Source organism: Eucalyptus grandis, chromosome 8, assembly GCF_016545825.1.
Source record: "Eucalyptus grandis isolate ANBG69807.140 chromosome 8, ASM1654582v1, whole genome shotgun sequence".
Lineage (NCBI taxonomy): Eukaryota > Viridiplantae > Streptophyta > Magnoliopsida > Myrtales > Myrtaceae > Eucalyptus > Eucalyptus grandis.
Genome location: NC_052619.1, coordinates 55,486,677 through 55,505,808, shown reverse-complemented (window position 1 = coordinate 55,505,808; position 19,132 = coordinate 55,486,677). Strand labels below are relative to the sequence as shown.

Sequence of the window (19,132 nt, the reverse complement as noted above, 5' to 3'; positions counted from 1 at the left end):
TAGAAAATCATGTGATATGGGATCGATGCACCAGAGCTTGTAACCTTTCACCTCATGTGTATAACCTAGAAATATGCACTTCTTCACCCTCAGTTCAAGCTTACCATCATTTGCATGACCATACATAGGACATCAAAATATACGTAATCCAGAATAATTAACAGGTTTCCTCGACCATACTTCCTCAGGAGTCTTCCACTTGATAGCAAATGATGGAGATCAATTAACCAGGTAACATGCCATGTTCATTGCTTCAGCCCAAAATTCCTTACCAAGTCCTGCATGCGAAAGCATGCATCGAGCTCACTCAAGCAAAGTTCTGTTCTTCTGTTATGCGTTACGTCATTCTGCTGTGGTGTTCCAGATATTGTGCGGTGTCTCACAATACCTTCTTTCTCGTAGAACTCGTTAAAATTTTTACCGTAAAACTCCATGCCATTATCAATTCTCAGGCATTTGATTTGTTCATCTGACTACTTCTCAATTAATGCTTTAAATTTCTTGAACTAATCAAATGTCGATAAATGTAGTTGTCGATAAATGTCAGCATATATCGGGCACCTCCTTTCAAAGGAATTGAAGACGAGCCCCAAAGATGCAATGCTCACATAAGTCTAACTTCCCTGTCTTTTAACCCTTCAACAATCCCCTTTCACTCAGCATTGTCATACCTGCTTCGCTCATATGCCATAAATGCATATGCCATAATTGAGTCAAGTTAGAGTTTGACTCACTTGATGAAACAGCAGCGGTTCTGATCATGGTCTCTTCTAGTAGATGATAGAGAGTATTTATTTTTTTATTATTTCATCACTATCATAGCACCTCGAAAGATCTTCAGTATTCCATCTTTAGCGGTGTATCTACACCTGATGTCATTGAGTGTCCCTAGAGAAATAAGGTTCTTCTTGAATTCCAGTACATGCCTCACATCTGTCAATGTGTGCACCACCCTATCGTGCATCTGAATCTGAATTGTCCCTATCCCCACAGCCTTATAGACTGTGTTATTCCCCAAAAGAACTCTACCACCATCTGCAGTTTGGTAAGTAGTAAACTAGTTCTTATGAGGTGTCAGATAAAAACACCCCGAATTTAGCACCCATTCGTCTCTTGACAAGATAATAGTTACACATAAAATGGCTTCTACATCACTATTACTCCCTTCAGCAACATTTGCTGCACTGCTTGTGGCATTTTACCTATTAGTTTTATTCATCCGCTTTGAACAATCTTTCCTGATGTGCCCCTCCTCATGACACTCAAAGCACTTCACGCATCCTTTGGTCTTTCTATGGCGTGATTTCGATATGCTTTTACCTCTGCTGCTACTAGGCCCTCGATGTTGTTCTTTATCCCGAATCATCAGTGCTTGTGCTACTCCTTGCGCTAGACCATCATCTCGCAATTTTCTTTGTCACTTCTTAGAGAATAAGGTATACTTTACCTCTTCTGAGGTAATTGTAGTACACCCCTGCAACAGTGAATCAATAAAGTGCTCTCATGACTCTAATAAAGAGGCTAACAATATCATGTCATGTTCTTCATCATCAAGTATCTTACCGACGTTCTTTAGATCCATCATTGGTTTATTAAATTCATTTAGGTGGGTTCTGATAGACGTACCTTTAGTATATCTCAATTGAAACATTTTTTTCAACATGTACAAGCGATTGTTCAAACATTTCTTCACATAGAGCGCTTGAAGTTTTGCCCATAATGCTGCGGCATCCTTCTCCTAAGCAATTTTTATTTAAACCTCATCCAACAAATTTAACAGAATTGTGCTCTTTGCTCTTTCCATTAGCTCTACTCTCTCTGAGACTTATTATAATAGGCAACTCATCTTCACCATTTAGTGCCTTGGCAAAACCTTAGGTTGTCAATAAAGCCCGCATCTTGATGCTCCATAACACAAAGTTGTTATTTTTGTTAAACTTTTCAATTTCAGATTTCCTCTCAAACATAATTGTAATAATATAATTTTTAAATAATAATCAGACAAGCAAAAGCTCCAAATCATAATAAAAATATTTGATCCTAAGCTCTGATACCAATTGTTGGAATACTAAGATGCGGAAACGACAAGATCTTGCAATTTACATCAACGCGAAATCATCAGAAAAATAAATGAGAAATAATAAGGACACCAAAAATTTACGCGGTTCGATCCGAGTATCGTATCTACGTCCATGGGAGAGCGCATCAAATAATCCACTAAAATAAGAGAATCAAGTTTATAAATCACTCACATCTTCGAGTATTTTTCATATCTAAATTTAACTCCAAACTTAAAATATTTATAAATAAACAATTTACTTGAATATAAACTCACAACATAATATTACCTCGCATTCAAGCTTGAAACAAAAACGCGCGCAGCTCTCTTCAGCTTGACATTGTGCGACTCCTACGTGCAGCTCGTTTTCTTTCGTAGAGTTTCAGTCGCTTCACGCACGCCAAAGGAGAATTCGTTTCTATTAATATACGTGTGCCCAAATGTCAAATATTTGACTTGGGCCCACCAACTTTTCGACTCCACATGTAGAGACTCCACCCTTTAATTTCCATGGGCTAAAAATAAACTCAAGCGTAAATATTGTGTATGTGCGTCCAAAAGTCAAGATCCCCCACCAGGATAACAACCTTCGGTAAACTTCCACAGAAAAAAAAGAAATCCGTATCTTCTTTTTATTTCATTTTTTTGTAATCCTTCATGGAGTCCGACAAAGTTTCTTCTATTTGAGAAATTTTTATCAATAAAATTCAGTTTAACAAATCATCATCTGAATTCAAATTCGAAATATTAATTTAACACGTTGACCCAACCCCATCTTCTCCTTCGGCTCTGTCATCCTTCGGACGCTTCCGAATCAAGAAGCCCTGCCTCTGAAGCTACTTCGCTCAAGATATCGCTCGCGGGATCAAGATGGTGGTTTTCTTTTGCTTATCTTCACTATATTCTTAAAACCAGCAACGAGAAAGACTAGATCGTGCCTGTAACCAGTAACACAACCTTTTTCTAACAAAGAAAGAGCAACCTCTGCGTTTTATAAATTATTGTTGTGCATGAAAGAATGAGGAGAAAGCGATTGGCTAGCGGAGACGAGAGATAAAAAAACAAGAAAGTCAAGTCCCAAGACATTTTCTTTGTTCATCTTCTTCTCTCTCTCCGGTTTTCAGACTGATGTCTCAGTCATTGCCAGTTCGTTCTTCTCTTCGTCATTGTCATGGCAGCAGTTCCGTTTCACTGTTCCACTAATCAGGTCACTCTTTCTCTCCCTACGCCTTCTATTTGTTGAGGGCCTGCAGTAATCATCCTTGCTTTATAACTAGAAGCTTGTTACCTATGTGTTATTGGGCACTTCGTTGTTGAATCTTGCGGGTTTTAGTGTTTTTTGGTGCTTTTGCATTGGCGAGAATCTGAGCTGTGAATTTGTTCTTCCGGCGGAGGAATCAAGAGTCAGGGTGTGGTCCTAGGGGCATGGGCGACAGGAAGACGATCTACCTAGAACAAGGATGGGAGTTTGTGCAGAAGGGTATCGCGAAGCTCATCGAAGGGCTTCCTGGGCCCGAATTCAGCTCTGAGGACTACATGACGATATACGAGTATTTCGCCTCTGTGCTCTGCTCTTTTTCTGGACATGCCTGCCTAGTGCCTGCTGAGCTGCATGATCATAACTTTTGTCAACTGCCGTTGATTTCTTTGATGTTGTTTGCAGAACGGTTTACAATATGTGTACTCAGAAGCCTCCTCATGACTACTCCCAGCAACTCTATGACAAGTACAGAGAATCCTTTGAAGAGTACATCAATTCAGAGGTGAGAAATTAGAAAATTGCGTTGCTTGTGCTATTTTAAATTTACTTTCATAATGGGCATATGAGAAATATGCACAACACAGTGATAACTAGAAGCTGCTGGAGAAATTGAAGTTCTATCTGTTTATTGTATTGCAAATGGGCATGAAGAGTTGCCATTGATGTGTGTTATTGATGTGTGTTAAAAGAATTCCCAGGTGACGTTCCTCAAAATTAATGCTGGTTTTGAGGTGCCAGTGGGCATTTGGTCCAATGATTAAGGTTTTGGGATTGTTAAAGATTCATCATTGTTCACAAGTTTTCGGCCACAAAATTTTTTAGTTGTGATGCCAATTCATCTCTCGAGTGAAAAACCGGAACTTGTTCTTGTAGTTGAGGTGGGAAAATCATGCTAAGATGAGATCATCAATTGGACAAGATCTGAGAAAGGTGGGGCACTAATGACCAATAACTTTCTAGTTATATGGCATTTATCAGCAAACTTTGAGCTATATAGTGAAGTGCTCAAATTTGATTGCAGCCTCCTTGTGGGACATGAGAAACTACTCAGACTTGTTGGAAAATACAATATCCATGAAGAAGCGTATGCTATTGCACCAAATAATTTCTTGGTGTAAATTTGATATAATTATTGCAACTGATTTATTGATTTTTCTGATGGAAGATAACAAATGCAGTGTACTTATAGAGCCCTTCTTGACCTTTTGAAATGCTGTATGCAAGCTTTCTCTTAATCATTGCATCTTTAGTTAGACACTATCTTTTGGTACTTAATCAAACTGATGGTAGTATTCATGCTATGGACATCCTTCTCTGATGACATAAAGCTTAGAAGTTTCATAATTAACCCTTTGTGTGGTGTAACACACGATTTTCACTGTGGACAAAATGTGCTTTGGGTTCTCAAGTATTCTATTTCCATTAACTTCATGGTCTGTCTTTTGTTTAGGTATTGCCTTCATTGAGGGAGAAGCATGAGGAGTTTCTGCTGACAGAACTTGTGACAAGGTGGGCAAACCATAAGGTGATGATTAGGTGGCTAACTTGTTTCTTCCGTTATCTGGACCGGTACTTCATTGCTCGAAGATCATTGCCGCCCCTTAATGAAGTTGGTTTGACCAGCTTTCGTGATCTGGTATGTCACCAGTGACCTCGTATGTGTGATGTCCTCTTTCTGTTGATCATTTGCAGAAGAATTCATGGTTCAAATATGTCTGAATTATGCTGACTTGCAGATTAATGATGTCAGATTGATGATGTCGACTTTTTCCATGTGTGTTGACAGTTACCTCATTGCACTTCATTGATGATGTTTTCAGGTATACAGGGAGTTATATGCAGAAGTCAGGGATACTATTATCTCTCTTGTATGATTGTATCCATCCCCTCAGATCCTTGACAGGTTTCTTAATTCTAGAAATCTCATTAGTCATTATGACCGGTTTTAATTTTGATTAGATTGATCAAGAACGCGAGGGAAAGCAAATTGACCGACCTTTACTGAAGAAGGTTTTGGATATATTTGTTGAGATTGGGATGGGGCATATGGATCGTTATGAAAGTGACTTTGAAGCATCACTGCTTGAAGATACTGCTGCTTACTATTCTAAGAAGGCTTCAAATTGGATACTAGAAGACTCTTCTCCAGATTACATGCTGAAGGCAAGCTTACACTTTACACCATTAGCCTGAAATGTTGCAGTTGATTGTTTTTAATGGTATTAATCTGTTTACTGGCGATCACAGGCTGAAGAGTGTCTAAAACGTGAGAGAGACAGGGTTTCTCACTACCTGCATCCAAGTAGTGAGCCAAAGTTACTCGAGGTTGGTAATTGGCATAACCTTTGGAATGACAGTTCTGCATGAAGTTGTGGTATATCATTATTATTTAGTCTGTCATCTCTAATTTGCAAGGTTTACTTCCTGATTTCTGCAGAAAGTCCAACACGAATTACTGTCTGTCTATGCAAATCAACTACTTGAAAAAGAGCACTCCGGGTGTTGTGCATTGCTTAGAGATGATAAGGTGCTTGCTTTTGCTTTACTTATTATATTTCCATTTGGTAGTTCTGATTTTTGTAAAGAAAGATGCTTTATTACTGACTCGAATGCTTGCTTTTTAGGTGGAGGATTTGTCGAGAATGTTTGAGCTGTTTTCTAAAATTCCTATGGGCTTGGATCTTGTTGCAAATATATTTAAACAGGTCATTAACTGCAGAATCGTGCTTTATCTGGGAAGTAGATCTTATATGTTTTCTCAAACTTATTTCTGTCTTATGGCGCAGCATGTTACTGCTGAAGGTACAGCCTTAGTCAAACAAGCTGAAGATGCAGCAAGCAACGAGAAAGTATGCACATTTATTTTGTTTCTTGTACTCTTTTAGCTTTTCAGACTGCTGAAGTGCATGCTTTCATAGGACTTGATGTGCTATAGAATCTTAGTGAGTCACCAAAAATTGTCTAATTTGAAGGATATCTTGTTTCACTTAGCTAAAATGATTTTTGTTAATAGATTATGGACTCCAGTGTCTGAGAAGGCACTTCATCCTTAGTAAAATCATAATGATGAAGTGAGAGAATTGTAGATACTTTGTGGATGCATATTGCAAATGCAGAGATGCGTTTGGATGTGTGTTGATAGACATCTTGTTTGGAAGAACAGAAGACACTTTATGATTAACCAATTTGGTTGCTGTCATTAAATTAGTCATGAGAAAGTGAGTTTAAGAGGTGATTAGAGGTCATCTGATGCATGCTTCCATTCCAACTTCTATCATGACTTTGGCACATCCTATATAGAGTTTCCATATTCCTTAAAGAAGCAGGCATGTTTATCTGGTGCATGCGCCATTTGATTTTACTTCTTTGTCAATTGGGGATGTGAATTTCAATGGACTGAAACATGAAATAGGAGAATGCATGTGAATAATTGCCATGCCTGAACCTCTGAAGTTGGGATGAGAGACTTGAACTAAGACCAATGAAACTAGCAGTCAAAGCAGCCTGTTGCACCATTGCTTAATAGTGGCTTGGAAACTCCATTTACCTGAATCTCTCTCTGGCCTATGAAAGTAGAATAGAGGTTGCTGCTGAGCAAAGTTCACACATCCACGGGTGACCGGATTACTGGAAAACTGTCAGATGTTTACACTGCATAGCTCTGTCGTTGATATTTAATCTGCTTAAAGATCCTGTTGAACAGTCATTTCATTAGTGTGCTGATCTGGTGATCATGTTTCTTTTGCAGGCTGAGAAGAAGGATGTGGTTGGTCTGCAAGAACAAGTAATCCTACCTACTATTTTCAAATTTTATTTTGGATAAAGGAGGCTGAATATTGAAAGGAAGCTGATATACGTGCACGTTTTGCAGGTTTTTGTGAGGAAAATAAGTGAATTGCACGATAAGTACCTAGCATATGTCAAGGATTGTTTCCAGAACCACACTCTTTTTCATGAGGTATGCTGGTGGTGGTGGTGGTTTTGCCTCCGGGCATCCCTTGTTTATGCTTAATGTAGAGTTCTCTGCTCTTCTGTAGGCTCTAAAGGAGGCTTTCAAGGCCTTCTGCAATAAGGGAGTCGGTAAAAGCTCAAGTGCAGAACCGCTGGCCGCTTTTTGTCACAATGATGTTAAATAAGGCCCGCAGTAAGAAGTTGAGTGATGAAGCTATTGAGGAAACGCTTGAGAAGGTAATCAACATCACATTCTACCGCTCCTGATTTCCTCTTCTGTAGTTCTATCTACTTCATATCTTATTTTGTAAATTTCTCTGTTTGTATTTCCATTAGACCTTTCACCAGACCTGAGCTGCATCTGAGTCTTCGCAGTCCATTTCAGGGCTTGAGACAACTCAAACTCATCATGGAGAGCACCTTCTCTTCGTATTGTCAAAAACCGTTGTTTGCTTTAAAACCCTTGCTCGAATGATCTAAAAAGCGCTCCAAATGAGAAATTTTCGGTAAATATCATTTGATCAGATTACATTTGGTCATGGCATGAAATTGGAAATTGATCGAAACATTTTCCTTCCACTAATGAATTGATTTATCAAGATATGCGGTACTTCATATTTGGTTGTGTGAGGATTTGCACTTGTACAATGAGCCAAACCACTTAAAACATACTAATTCCTCATTTATGAAGCCAACTGTCTAGGATTCTTAAAGATCAACAATGCATCCATCTCAAGCAGGAATTTTTTTTTTTCTTTCCCTCTTGCCCTTCTTTGACAACAAGCTGTGTAATATTGAAAGAGATGATTTTTATGTCTATGTGCATGGTCAAGTGGCCCTTATTAATGACGAGAAGGAACTGTTTGGTGTAACTTTCTCGCTGGCAACTACATCTCAAAAAATGGGAGAAAACTCGTACCTGCTAGTGTCTGTCACGCTAATGCTGCCCTAAACCGTGATATAGCTTGCCAATCCACCTAGGATCTCCACAATTGCGTTTATCTTGCAGCCCAGCATATACTCTTGCTTTCCTAAGTCCGGAAATAATTCATGGTTGCGACTATAGTTTATGGAGAATTGACGCGTTTCTCGCTTATGTCATGTCTGTGCTTGACCTGATACATGGACCGGCTGTAGCCCCAAATGAAATCCATGGCACGCTCGATGTAATAAGACCCGAAGTAGTGACACCCTTGGAAGTTTGTCAATGTATCTTGTACGTTGATGAACATGCATTAGTAGAACAAAACTTTGTCCGACAGTATTTGGGCCACTTGCTTGCTCAAATTCCAATCTCCACATCGTGTCATTTTGTTATAGGCGTTCCATCAAGAATTCCATCGGGATCAGGTTATTTTTCGAAACTCTAAAAAAAATGGAACAATTGTTACTATAGAATTGCTCAAACTTGAGTACCAATCATAATTTGAAGCACAAAGGTCGATAGATGCACAGTAGTCCATACAAAACGAAATACGTGGACTTGTCATAGACGCATTTAGAGCAGTTTCTTTTTTTCTTTTTACTCATCACGTCTATTTGAGAATTTTCCTTGGTATTTTGAAAATAAAAAACAATAGGTTAAGTTCCAGAAATTTATGACAAAAATGTGATTTTACATGTCAATGTTTATGTCTTTAAAGCTTAATAGAGTTTAAATTGAAGATGAATGAAAGTGCATGAGTTGCAAAAAATAACAAAAAATTAAAAAGTGAAAAATAGAAGTAACCTCAAACGATATGAATGGGAAGATTCACTTTACCCCGTGTGATAGATCACAGAGTCGGGGGCACGGCCAGTACTCCACATAAATGGTCCGTGCCTATTTCTATTTTGTCTACGACATGGGTTATGTCACGGGCCTACGTGCAATTATGACCAATATTCACTAAGGCTACATCGGTTTCACACGGAAAACAATTTTTAGAAAAAATAAAAATATTCGGATTTTGCAGCGTTTAGTTCACGAAAAATAAACTAGTTAAAGAAAATATTTTCCACTAATAGATAAAACACATTCAAAAGTAGAAAAAAAAAATTTCGTTCTTCAAAAAGCAGAAAACATTTTCCATCCTATTTTTGTTTACTTCTACACCAAGCATCTTCTTTCACCAAACGCATTTTTTTTTTAATTTGTTTTTAATTTTTTAATTTTTTTTCTTCTCTTTCGACTAGCCACCAGCCACGGCAGCAGTCAACAACTGGCTGGGTAAGCTCAAGCCATGCCACAAGTTAGTGAGGCTCAACCTTACCAATCAAGCCACAACAAATCTACCAAACTAGGTGGAGCTCTAGCCTCACCTAAGGTTGCCAGAGGTCGGCGAGGCTTTGGCGACCTCTAGTGAGACTTGAGTTCACGTGTGACTAGTCATCGGCCATCGCTATAGCCGGCAATTGGCCAAAGAAAAAGAAAAGAAAAAAAATGATTAAAAAATTAGAATTTTTAACAGTAGAAATTATTTTTTAATTCATTTTCAGATTTCAACCAAACACAAAAAAATATTATCATTTTCCTAAAAAATATATTTTTTTTAGAAATGTCATATTTTCCGCCAAATAAGTGAAACCTAAATTTGATTGTTTTTTTTTTTTTCATTCACTACTAGACTTTGCCAAATTGTGCTTTCCAATGAGGCCATAATAGCTATGAAAGCATGTAGCAAACAAGATGTGGCTTAATTAATATGTGAAGAAGAAATTGTTTAGTCATATGTGGCTTAATGAGATCTACATATCATCTATTTTGGATCTGAAAAATAATAGAATGGTCTCCATGACCTCTTTTGCAAAGCTGAACCAAGCGGACATCATGTGACTTTTTTCATTGGCATTTTCACTTATCCTTTGTCCAAGCCAAAAGTGGCTGAATGAGGTGAATGAGAGAGTTCATTAATGTATTTGAGAAGCTGCCTTCCCACAGAAGCAACCCAACAAGGGGAAAAAGCTCTCAGAAGAAGTGACAATATGTGTAAAAAGAAATGGTTGTAGAAATGAAGTTAGAGCATTTACATTGAGAGCAAGCTACTTGGGTTTTAGATTCACAATTGCATTTTAGTTGCCAGATTGAAGTGGCAAATTGCAATAACCTGAGATATTGCTTGTGTTATTTTCATGGGAGATTAGGCTAGTTTTTTTTTTTGTCTTCCTTTGTTAATTGAGGGCCATATTTAGAGCACAAAACAAATTTCCTGAATCTTAGGTTTGAAGGGCTGAAAACCAATTTTTTTTTTTTTGTTTTTTACATTTTGGCCTCAATTTAATGCCATTTTGTTGATTGTCTATAAAATAGTAGCCGTGTGCAAAATGGAGCATCCAAACCAAAAACCACCTAAACTGGCATGTGGGTCTGGTTCCTATGAGTGTCGGTCCAGTTCCTAATTCTTAAATGTAGAATTGAGTCTGGACAATCTAGTTCCCGGTTCTAAGAGGGAACCGAACCGACTACATGTGACAGTCTGATTTTTCACTTCTGTTTTCAATTAAATAATTCGGGCTTTTCGTCGACGTGTCTATAGCGCTATTCTCTGAGCTGATCACTCATGAGATAACTTGACTAATCGGGAAAGTTATTAAAGAATTTTGATGCAACAGACTTGAAAATTCGACCAGAATCGACCGCTCGACCGTATTAGTCTACAAGGATCAGTTCGGCACAAAAATCTATCGAAATCGGAAATAGGTCGATTCGATAGAAATAAAATTAGGATTGGGTGATTCCAACTAATTACAAATTTCTCGTCGATCGGCACTAAACCGATTTTTCGTTGTTTTGGTACCCCGTGCTCGTAATTGAAACTTCGAGATTTTTCACGACAATCGAGAGTTGCCAATGCGTCGAAAATATATATCGTGGCTCGGGAATAATCGACCACGGGTCAGTGCACCAAAAGTTCCCAAAAACTAACCGATAGTTTAAGTTGTGCTAAAAATCACATTTTGACTGAAATTAACCGAGGAAATGATGTCGATTACAGAAATTAAGAATTGTCACGTGTCACAATTCATCCCAAGGACATTGTTGCGACTTCTCAAAATTTATGGATGATGGGAATTGTTCACGAAATATGCAAGATCAGCAAATTAGAAGAGCAATGGAATTGCCACATTTTAAGTAGGATTTTAAGACCTCTAATGTGAAACAAATTAAGAGGTATTATAATTGGTTACTAAAGGACTTGACCCTATTGAATGGGATGTTAGATTGGTAATTAAATAAAGAAGAGAAGTCTTCTCAAAGAAAAAGAAATTCGTAGGAATCCCTCTCTCCTACAACCTCACCTCAATTTCCTTGGTATTTAATGGAAATTGACTTGGAAAAGATAGGGGGACCACTTGATAAGGAAACGAACTCATTCTCCATGGGAAAAGGCTATGAGAATCACTTCAAAATTCGGATTAAGCCGTTTACGTAGATTTCCAACCTTTTCTTTCATCTCCTCTAGAAGAAACAATGTTGGAAACTTGGTGGGGCCTATGAGGGTGATGGGTGGCCAAATTTTCCATGGAAAATTAGGCAAAAGGCTGAAGGAAACTTCAATGAAACTTCCCATCAATTTTCACTCTCCTTCCCCATCCTTTTTCTTACGCATAGAAGTCTGTTTGCTGTAAGTCTGCCTGCTGTATTTTACACGGCAGTTTCCATCTTTCCTTTCTTCCTCTTAGTTTATTCTTTTCCTTTGTCTCTTTCAACGTACAAACCGTTGCTTTCTCTTCCCTTAAACGTGATACTTCCATTTCTGCTTCCTCTTGAACGACCAAACTCCATACTTAGTTTCCTCTACCGAAAAATTTATAAGTTTGTGTGTTGCTGTTGCCATCATACCACATCACAATCTTCTGCGGTTTCGGCTCAACACCATCACCAAGAGGATCAAGGCTGGTCTCTGTGTTGCTGTTCAACCACCAACGAGAGCCGCCGTTAGCTGTGTTTAGGTGAGTTGTCTTCTAAATCTGGACTAGGGGTTGAGTACCTCTATTAGGAATTTGTACAAGTTAAAAATATGTAGATGGCGTTATATATGGATAGATGTTGGTTAGGGACGTTATGATAGACATAGAAAAGCTTAGATAAGGCTTAGAGAGCAAAACAAAAGTCGTGGTGGAAGATTCGGACTAGAACAGTAGTAGATTACTGAAACAGTTTCTAGAACGTGTATGTTTTGCTAATTTTGTAGACAACTTTGTGTTGCGATTTTGAAATGATTTTGTTCTGAAGAAACGTTGTGAACATCTTAAATAATAACATATATTTTTCTCTTAATTTTTAGAAATTAAAAAGATGACGATTTTAATGACGTCATCCTCGGAACAGTAATCGGACAGTTTTGTAATCCGTGACCTATTATGATTCTGAGGGCTGTTAATGACCTTTAGAGGTCGAATTTCCAATTGGTTCCTTCACGAAAGTTGTTTGTTATAACTTTTAGTTTAACATACTTAAATTTCAAGTCAAACGAAGCAGATTTCGACCCAAAAACGAACTGATTTCGATAGGTTTGGCTCTCTGGAACTGGACCCGATTTTTGTGCTGGATAGAAACAATTTCTGGGCCGAATCCAGAGGGATCTGGATCTCGGTGTCTTCATGAAAAATGTTTGTTTATATGTTTTCTAGCACGTATCCGAATTTGATAATTTTTCGAGATCGTATGGATGACTTTCTGACTTCGAAATTGGAAGAGCGTTATTGGGCAGTTCTCTATCAATTTGGATGAATAAGAATATATACTTGTTTTGAAGAATTCTTGCCATGAAAGTGCTCAATTGATGCTGTGGATGCTGTATATAATTGATTATTGAAATGTGAAATTGATCATATGCATTCACAACATGAGATTCCGCTACGAGCCTTTGAGGCCGGGCGATGCTCCTTCGGGAATGCCCCACGTCAACGGATGCCGGTCGCAGGTGGAGGCCGGACCGATGCTCCTTAATTGGAATGCCGTCTAGATGTAGACGTTACCGCGCTCAACGGTGTGAGGCGATGCCCGGTTATGCCGGAAGATCTGTTATCCGAGCATTGACATCATTTGTGACATATGAGATGCCCGGTTTTGCCGGAAGACTGTTGTCTGTTACATTGACTATGGCCTGTATGCTTACATGGATATTCACACCTTGCACATGCCTATGTTAAAGTATTCCTGTGATGTGTGAACTTGATACTGTTAGGAATATTTTATTTGATGCTAATATGCAGGAACTTGCTGGTGTTAAAAGAGTGGTAAGAAATGTGATTAGATTGCATGCTGGATGTACCCTTCACCTAATCTGGAATTAGGAGATTTACTCGCTGAGATGTGATCTCACCCCTTAGAGGGCTAACATTTTTCAGGTTCTTAAATGGAGGAAGGCTGGATCGTGTACAGTCGGTCGCAGAAAGGAGGAATAGGACTCTCGCTATCTCCTTCCAAGTGATGACGGGTTTTCCGTCAAGACCGGATGTAGGGTGACAGCTCACCCCGAGATATTGAGAAGTATGGTATTGTAATAGTAAACCCTAGTTTTATAAATAGAAGCTTAGTTAGTGGTTAATCGAATAGCTTCACTTTTGTATCAAACCTTGGGGGTGTTAAACTGGTCTATTTACATAGATATGATAATGTTGTAGTTGTGGTTTGTGAAAAATAATATCCTACGTTTCTATCCCACTGTTTTGTTGTATGGAGATTGTTTACGTTTCCGCATGTGCAAAATAAATGAATGGGTCGGCAACAATTCCTGGGATGTTGCAAATTTAAAATCGACCATTGAGGGATGTGCATGTGCCTGGGGTTCGGGTCGTGACACTACATATACCTTTTTGCAAAAAAAATTAATAAAATGTAAACTAAACACTATCTCATTCCACTTTCAAGTAGTGGGAAGAAAAAGTGACCGTTTTTGAGATATGACTTGTGCAATTGATTTGATTGAAGATTCTTAAATCAATCTAAGGTTGAGATTGATATCAATTAGTGATTCAAAATGATTTTATATCTTTGTATTTTCCTTTTTTTTGCACATTGTAAATACAAATACACATAAAGAATACATATAAAATCAAAGTGAATACAAAGAAATTCTTCAAGCTCCTTTTCTCTTTCACTTCGTGTTAGATTGGTTCTATTGGACCGAAAATTGACCAGGAATTGATCACCTCTAAAAATGGACACAAATCATTGCAAGACGTTATTCCTATTTACCCAAAAAGAAAGACCTTCCTATACGAGGATGAGATCTTTGGAATTTTATTCTAGTCTCCCATAAGTATCAATCGAGAAAGATAATATTTTCACGAGAAGTCTTCTCACGCATACATCAAACATCAGGGTCATGTATGAAAGGACTTCTATTTAAGTGAGTTACGTTATAGAGAAATGTAACAATCTCTTTTGAGGTTACACGATAATACTAATTCCATATTATAAAATGAGGCATTACATAGATCCCTACCTCTTTGAATATATAATTCCTAAATTTGAAAAGTTCATGACACATCAAGTTATTTTTGTCAAAAGAACAAGGCATATTCCACGAATACACACACACACACACATATTCCTCGTGAAAAAATTGTCCAAAAAATACTAAATCTATAATATGGTAGGTCATTATAAACTTTGCAATTAGGCCAATGTATTCGTAGAACCTTTTGATGGTTTCAAATATAATCCGTCCGCCCAATTTTAATAAAAAATTTGCTAACCTAACGGTCCAATCAACGACAACCATACAAAATGATATCATTTTGTAATTTTAATTGAGTTTTCTAATTTTTTTTTTCCTATTCTACGATTCATCTCCTCCCCCACGTCATTAGCTTGCAGTTACTTTAGCAAACTGTTGTCTTCTCCAGCCCATCCGATTCCGCCTGCATGCCCCCATCTCATTTGAAGAGCTTGGATGATGTAAATTTCATCAGACATGGAAATACGATATTTTTTCTCTTTTTGAAGTTTTTCAAAAAATCAGAGTATGAATTTGTCGACACTCGATTTTTAGCCCAAGATCCTTTACCTTCGTTTGATACAAAAGTTGCCGTTGAAGCCATGTAATGTGATGATTGCATGCTGAATTTGCTAAAAGAAGCATGAGTACTTCGACCAAGTGCATCATTAGATTCGACCGAATATTTTCTGACGAGATTTTGATATCAAAGACACACACATCGACCAAGAAATCCTCAATCGAGAACTCGGTCAAGAAGAAAGAAGCTCGACCTACTTCTCCACTTAAAGTTAACTGCTTCCTCGACCAAGAAAGTTCAAGAGTCGATAATTAGAGATGCCCTAAGTACTTGCTTGTTTTGTATAGTTGTTACTACCGTAAAATCTTGTAATCTACGAGTGTGTTTGTTTTGTGAAAAACAATTTTCGAAAAAACGTTTTTCTCATTTTTCAACATTTAGTTCATTTAAGAAAATGAGTCAACAGAAAATATTTTCATAGTCAATGAAAATGTTTTTTTCCAAAGCTTAAAGTTAGGAAAATGATTTCCTTTTGAAAAAATCGGAAATGTTTTCTAAAATGTTTTAAGATCCTTGCTTGAAAAATTTATTATTAAAAAAATTTCTAATTAAAAATTATTATTTTTTATTATTATATATTTTCTTTTTTTTTTTTTTTCTCTTTTTCTTTTGCCTGTGAACGTAAACCCTAACTCCTCATCCCCTCTCTCCTTCTCCTTTGTCCCCTCATTTTCGTCATCGCCGCCTCCTCCAACCCTAGCCCCTCCTACGCTCCCATTGGCTTCACTTCCTCATCTTCCTTTTTTACACTTTCAATAATTTTTCAAATGCAATCCAAATATCAGAAAATATTTTTATTCATTTATCACCAAACAAAGAAAAATTAACCGTTTTCTTGAAAAATGATTTCCTGAAAATGGTTTCCAAAAACGTTACTTTTTTTGTGTTTATTCATATGTGTTTTGGAATGGCAGCACCTAAAGGCCGTTGTGGTTGCGAAGGCGCTGCAGTTGTCAGAAATTTGTCAGATGCCTTATAAAAGTGCGACCCAGCAGGTACGCCTTCAATTGGTGTTCTGTGGTGGGGACAGGGCCCGTCTATCTCGGAATGGCGTACAGGCAGCATTCAAGAGTTGTGTTTTACAAGACAGATCCCCCATACGTTGTGGTGCCAGAGGGATGGGGCTCCTGGAGATAGGCTGGTCAAGAGTACGGAAGTTTATCAATAAACATTGATGTGACTCTAATAAGAGCTATGATGGTTCAATTAATTTAGTAAAACGACAATTAATTGATCTATTTTCTTCAAAATGGATGAACAGGGGGACAATAACCTATGCAGAAAATCAGTGCACTGGGCCTGGGGCTGACTTGTCCAAGCGAGTTAAGTGGCAAAAGACTTATCAATTGAGGAGTTATATAGATTAACGGATGTCAACACGTTCATAAATCAAGATGGCCGGTTGGAGAAGTAACCCTTTTAGTCTCATGCAGAAACTATACATCTCTCATTTTATTTTTCTTATAATATGATTTAATTTTTGGGGAATTTCCTAGAGAGGAAATTGATCGACAAGAAAAGTTCAGAAGTGGTATGCATTGGAAATTTATAAACTTGGGAATATGAATATGATACCAAAAATTTGTTACTACCCTATTCAGAAACTGAATTTCAATTCATGTGCTTAGTACATGTTAGCAAGGACCATACCCACTCATTTTAAAATGTAATTAATTGGAATTTTTTTTTTTTTATAACATGACATTGGCGGAGTAGTCCATGGGAGTAAAATGGCCATTAGCACGTATGATCCGAACGCAACAAAGTCCATGATCTATGATTGGAAAAATCCACGTATTTGAAATTTTCTTCCCCAATAATTGTGAGTGTAGATATCTTCTCTCTTTTTTTTTTCAGAAAAAGAAGAAGCTAATCATTGAATTTGGTTGGTGTATGTACAATCTTGATGGTAACATGTAAATGGGTCTACATGTTGACTTCATTGTTATCTACTTTCTGGAAGAGAAGTTTACAAGGAGAGTTGACTTGTAAATTCAACTATGATACTGGTTTCCACCCGCAAATAGATGGAGTTTCAGAGAGAATAACTTAAAGACTTTGGAGGACATGTTGGGATCCTAGTTTATTGACTTTGGTGGTTCTCGGACGATCATTTATATTTAGCAGAGTATTTGTATAAAAATAGCTATGATTCTAGCATGACTCATTTTGAAGTTTTATGTGGCAAAAAAATGTAGAATTTCTATTTGTTGGGATGATGTTAGTGAGAATGGACTAACGATTCTAGAGTTTATTCAACAATCTGAAAAGAAAGTCAAGTTAATTTGAGAGATGTGGACCAAAAAACGCACGTAGTGGAATTTGGTGCAAGGATCACATATTCTTGAAAATGTACCAATCAAGGTTGGAAACCACGATCTTTGACGGACAATAGTATATTATTGTTGTCTAAATTTGGTTAGAAAAGATTGCTCTCTTGCCACTAGTCAAAGAGAGCGGCTAGCATGATTGTCCACTACAAAATGAGGATGTAACGGTGAAAGGCCAGTCGCGATTTTTTTTTTTTTTTTTTTTTGGTGAGGAAATCGATAAACTTCTTCAACCAGTTTTAATTTTTGACTCCATATATTTTTTTTTCCCGACTTCTTTGTTTCTTTATTGCAAGCTCAAATTTAGAGACGAGAAGAGGGCCATAGAATCAATTTTCTTGAATATGAAGAAAGGAAGAAAAAGTTAAATAGAAATATATAATTAAAAGTAGAAAAATATGATCAGTTACTTAAATTGAAATTGTTAATGTCATTATAAATATCTATAAAATTTAAAAGATGAAAAAATGCTTAAAAATTTAACCTTGCAACTAATAATGAAATCATTATGCAATAATATGGCTCATCATTCATTTTGCTCAAATCAAATTGCTATAAAAGGACTCTCCGACGGCCTAAACTTAAGATTAGTGATATTGACTGTGCGTAAAACAAATGAAGTGAAATAAATCAAATTAGGAATAACGAATTGGTCGAGAAATTCTTTTCCTTGTTGATCCAAATGTTGTAGATGAAAATGTGAAGGGCCTTAACACACTACAAAATAAATTTAGGATCACATGAGTCAAAGTTAAAGTTAAAAAAGCAATTTTCAATTGATTTTTATACAAATTTAATCTAATATAGCTCCAACATTTGGTTTCATTGGGAAGATTCACAAGACCTTAAGACACTTGACCCCATATCATTTCATACGAATACAAAGTCCATTTATAGTAAGGCATATTATTTGAAAACAGAATAATAATAATAAATACCCACATTGATTGAAAACCCTCTGATTCTTTCTTGATTGCAAATCAAATTTTGAGAATAGTTACAACGAATCATCTTATCTAAATTACCGGTTGAGTGAAAATCAATGAAATTCCTTGTACTATAGTCTTGGCAGAATATATTTGCTAATTCAACTGATAGATGCTAAGAGATATATTTCCAAAAAATCCTACATAATTATTAGATAATAATTTGGAAACACCATATTATGTGATCCAAATTCACTTGAGAGCCAACACGTATCAAATGATTAGGGATTGTTTTTTTTCTACAAGAAAGTTTAGATGCATTAATTTAGCAAACTACTATCAAGTTGAAAACAAATATATGAGAAGATTAGGCCGTGTTAACTAGATTTATTAGTGAAAAGGTTCTTAAGCTTTAAAGTCTACTGTTTAATACAAACAATAATAACAATGAATCCATAATGCAAAATAGATAAATCTACCTCTCTGTGGATGCCTTTTGTTGGGGCTTCTATTTTGGATTCTTGAATCGATTTTCATTACAGAAGGTGCTTTCAATATGAACTCTATCCATCTAAACAAGATTAGAAAAAAATTAATG

At 36.9% G+C, this 19,132-nt stretch overlaps 1 protein-coding gene across 1 annotated transcript in view; it reads left to right on the top strand.

Annotated features, from left to right (window-relative positions):
- The first annotated feature begins 2,829 nt into the window (after positions 1 to 2,829).
- The window catches only part of LOC104415119 (cullin-1), a 50,915-nt gene continuing 34,612 nt past the window's right edge, over positions 2,830 to 19,132 (top strand). Inside the window, 13 exon segments of the mRNA XM_039299176.1 lie at positions 2,830 to 3,266; positions 3,452 to 3,609; positions 3,723 to 3,822; positions 4,771 to 4,956; positions 5,141 to 5,188; positions 5,280 to 5,483; positions 5,568 to 5,645; positions 5,758 to 5,847; positions 5,945 to 6,025; positions 6,107 to 6,169; positions 7,078 to 7,104; positions 7,192 to 7,278; positions 7,358 to 7,400. Of these exon segments, the coding sequence (XP_039155110.1) occupies positions 3,231 to 3,266; positions 3,452 to 3,609; positions 3,723 to 3,822; positions 4,771 to 4,956; positions 5,141 to 5,188; positions 5,280 to 5,483; positions 5,568 to 5,645; positions 5,758 to 5,847; positions 5,945 to 6,025; positions 6,107 to 6,169; positions 7,078 to 7,104; positions 7,192 to 7,278; positions 7,358 to 7,400 (1,201 nt within the window). The 5' untranslated portion in view covers positions 2,830 to 3,230.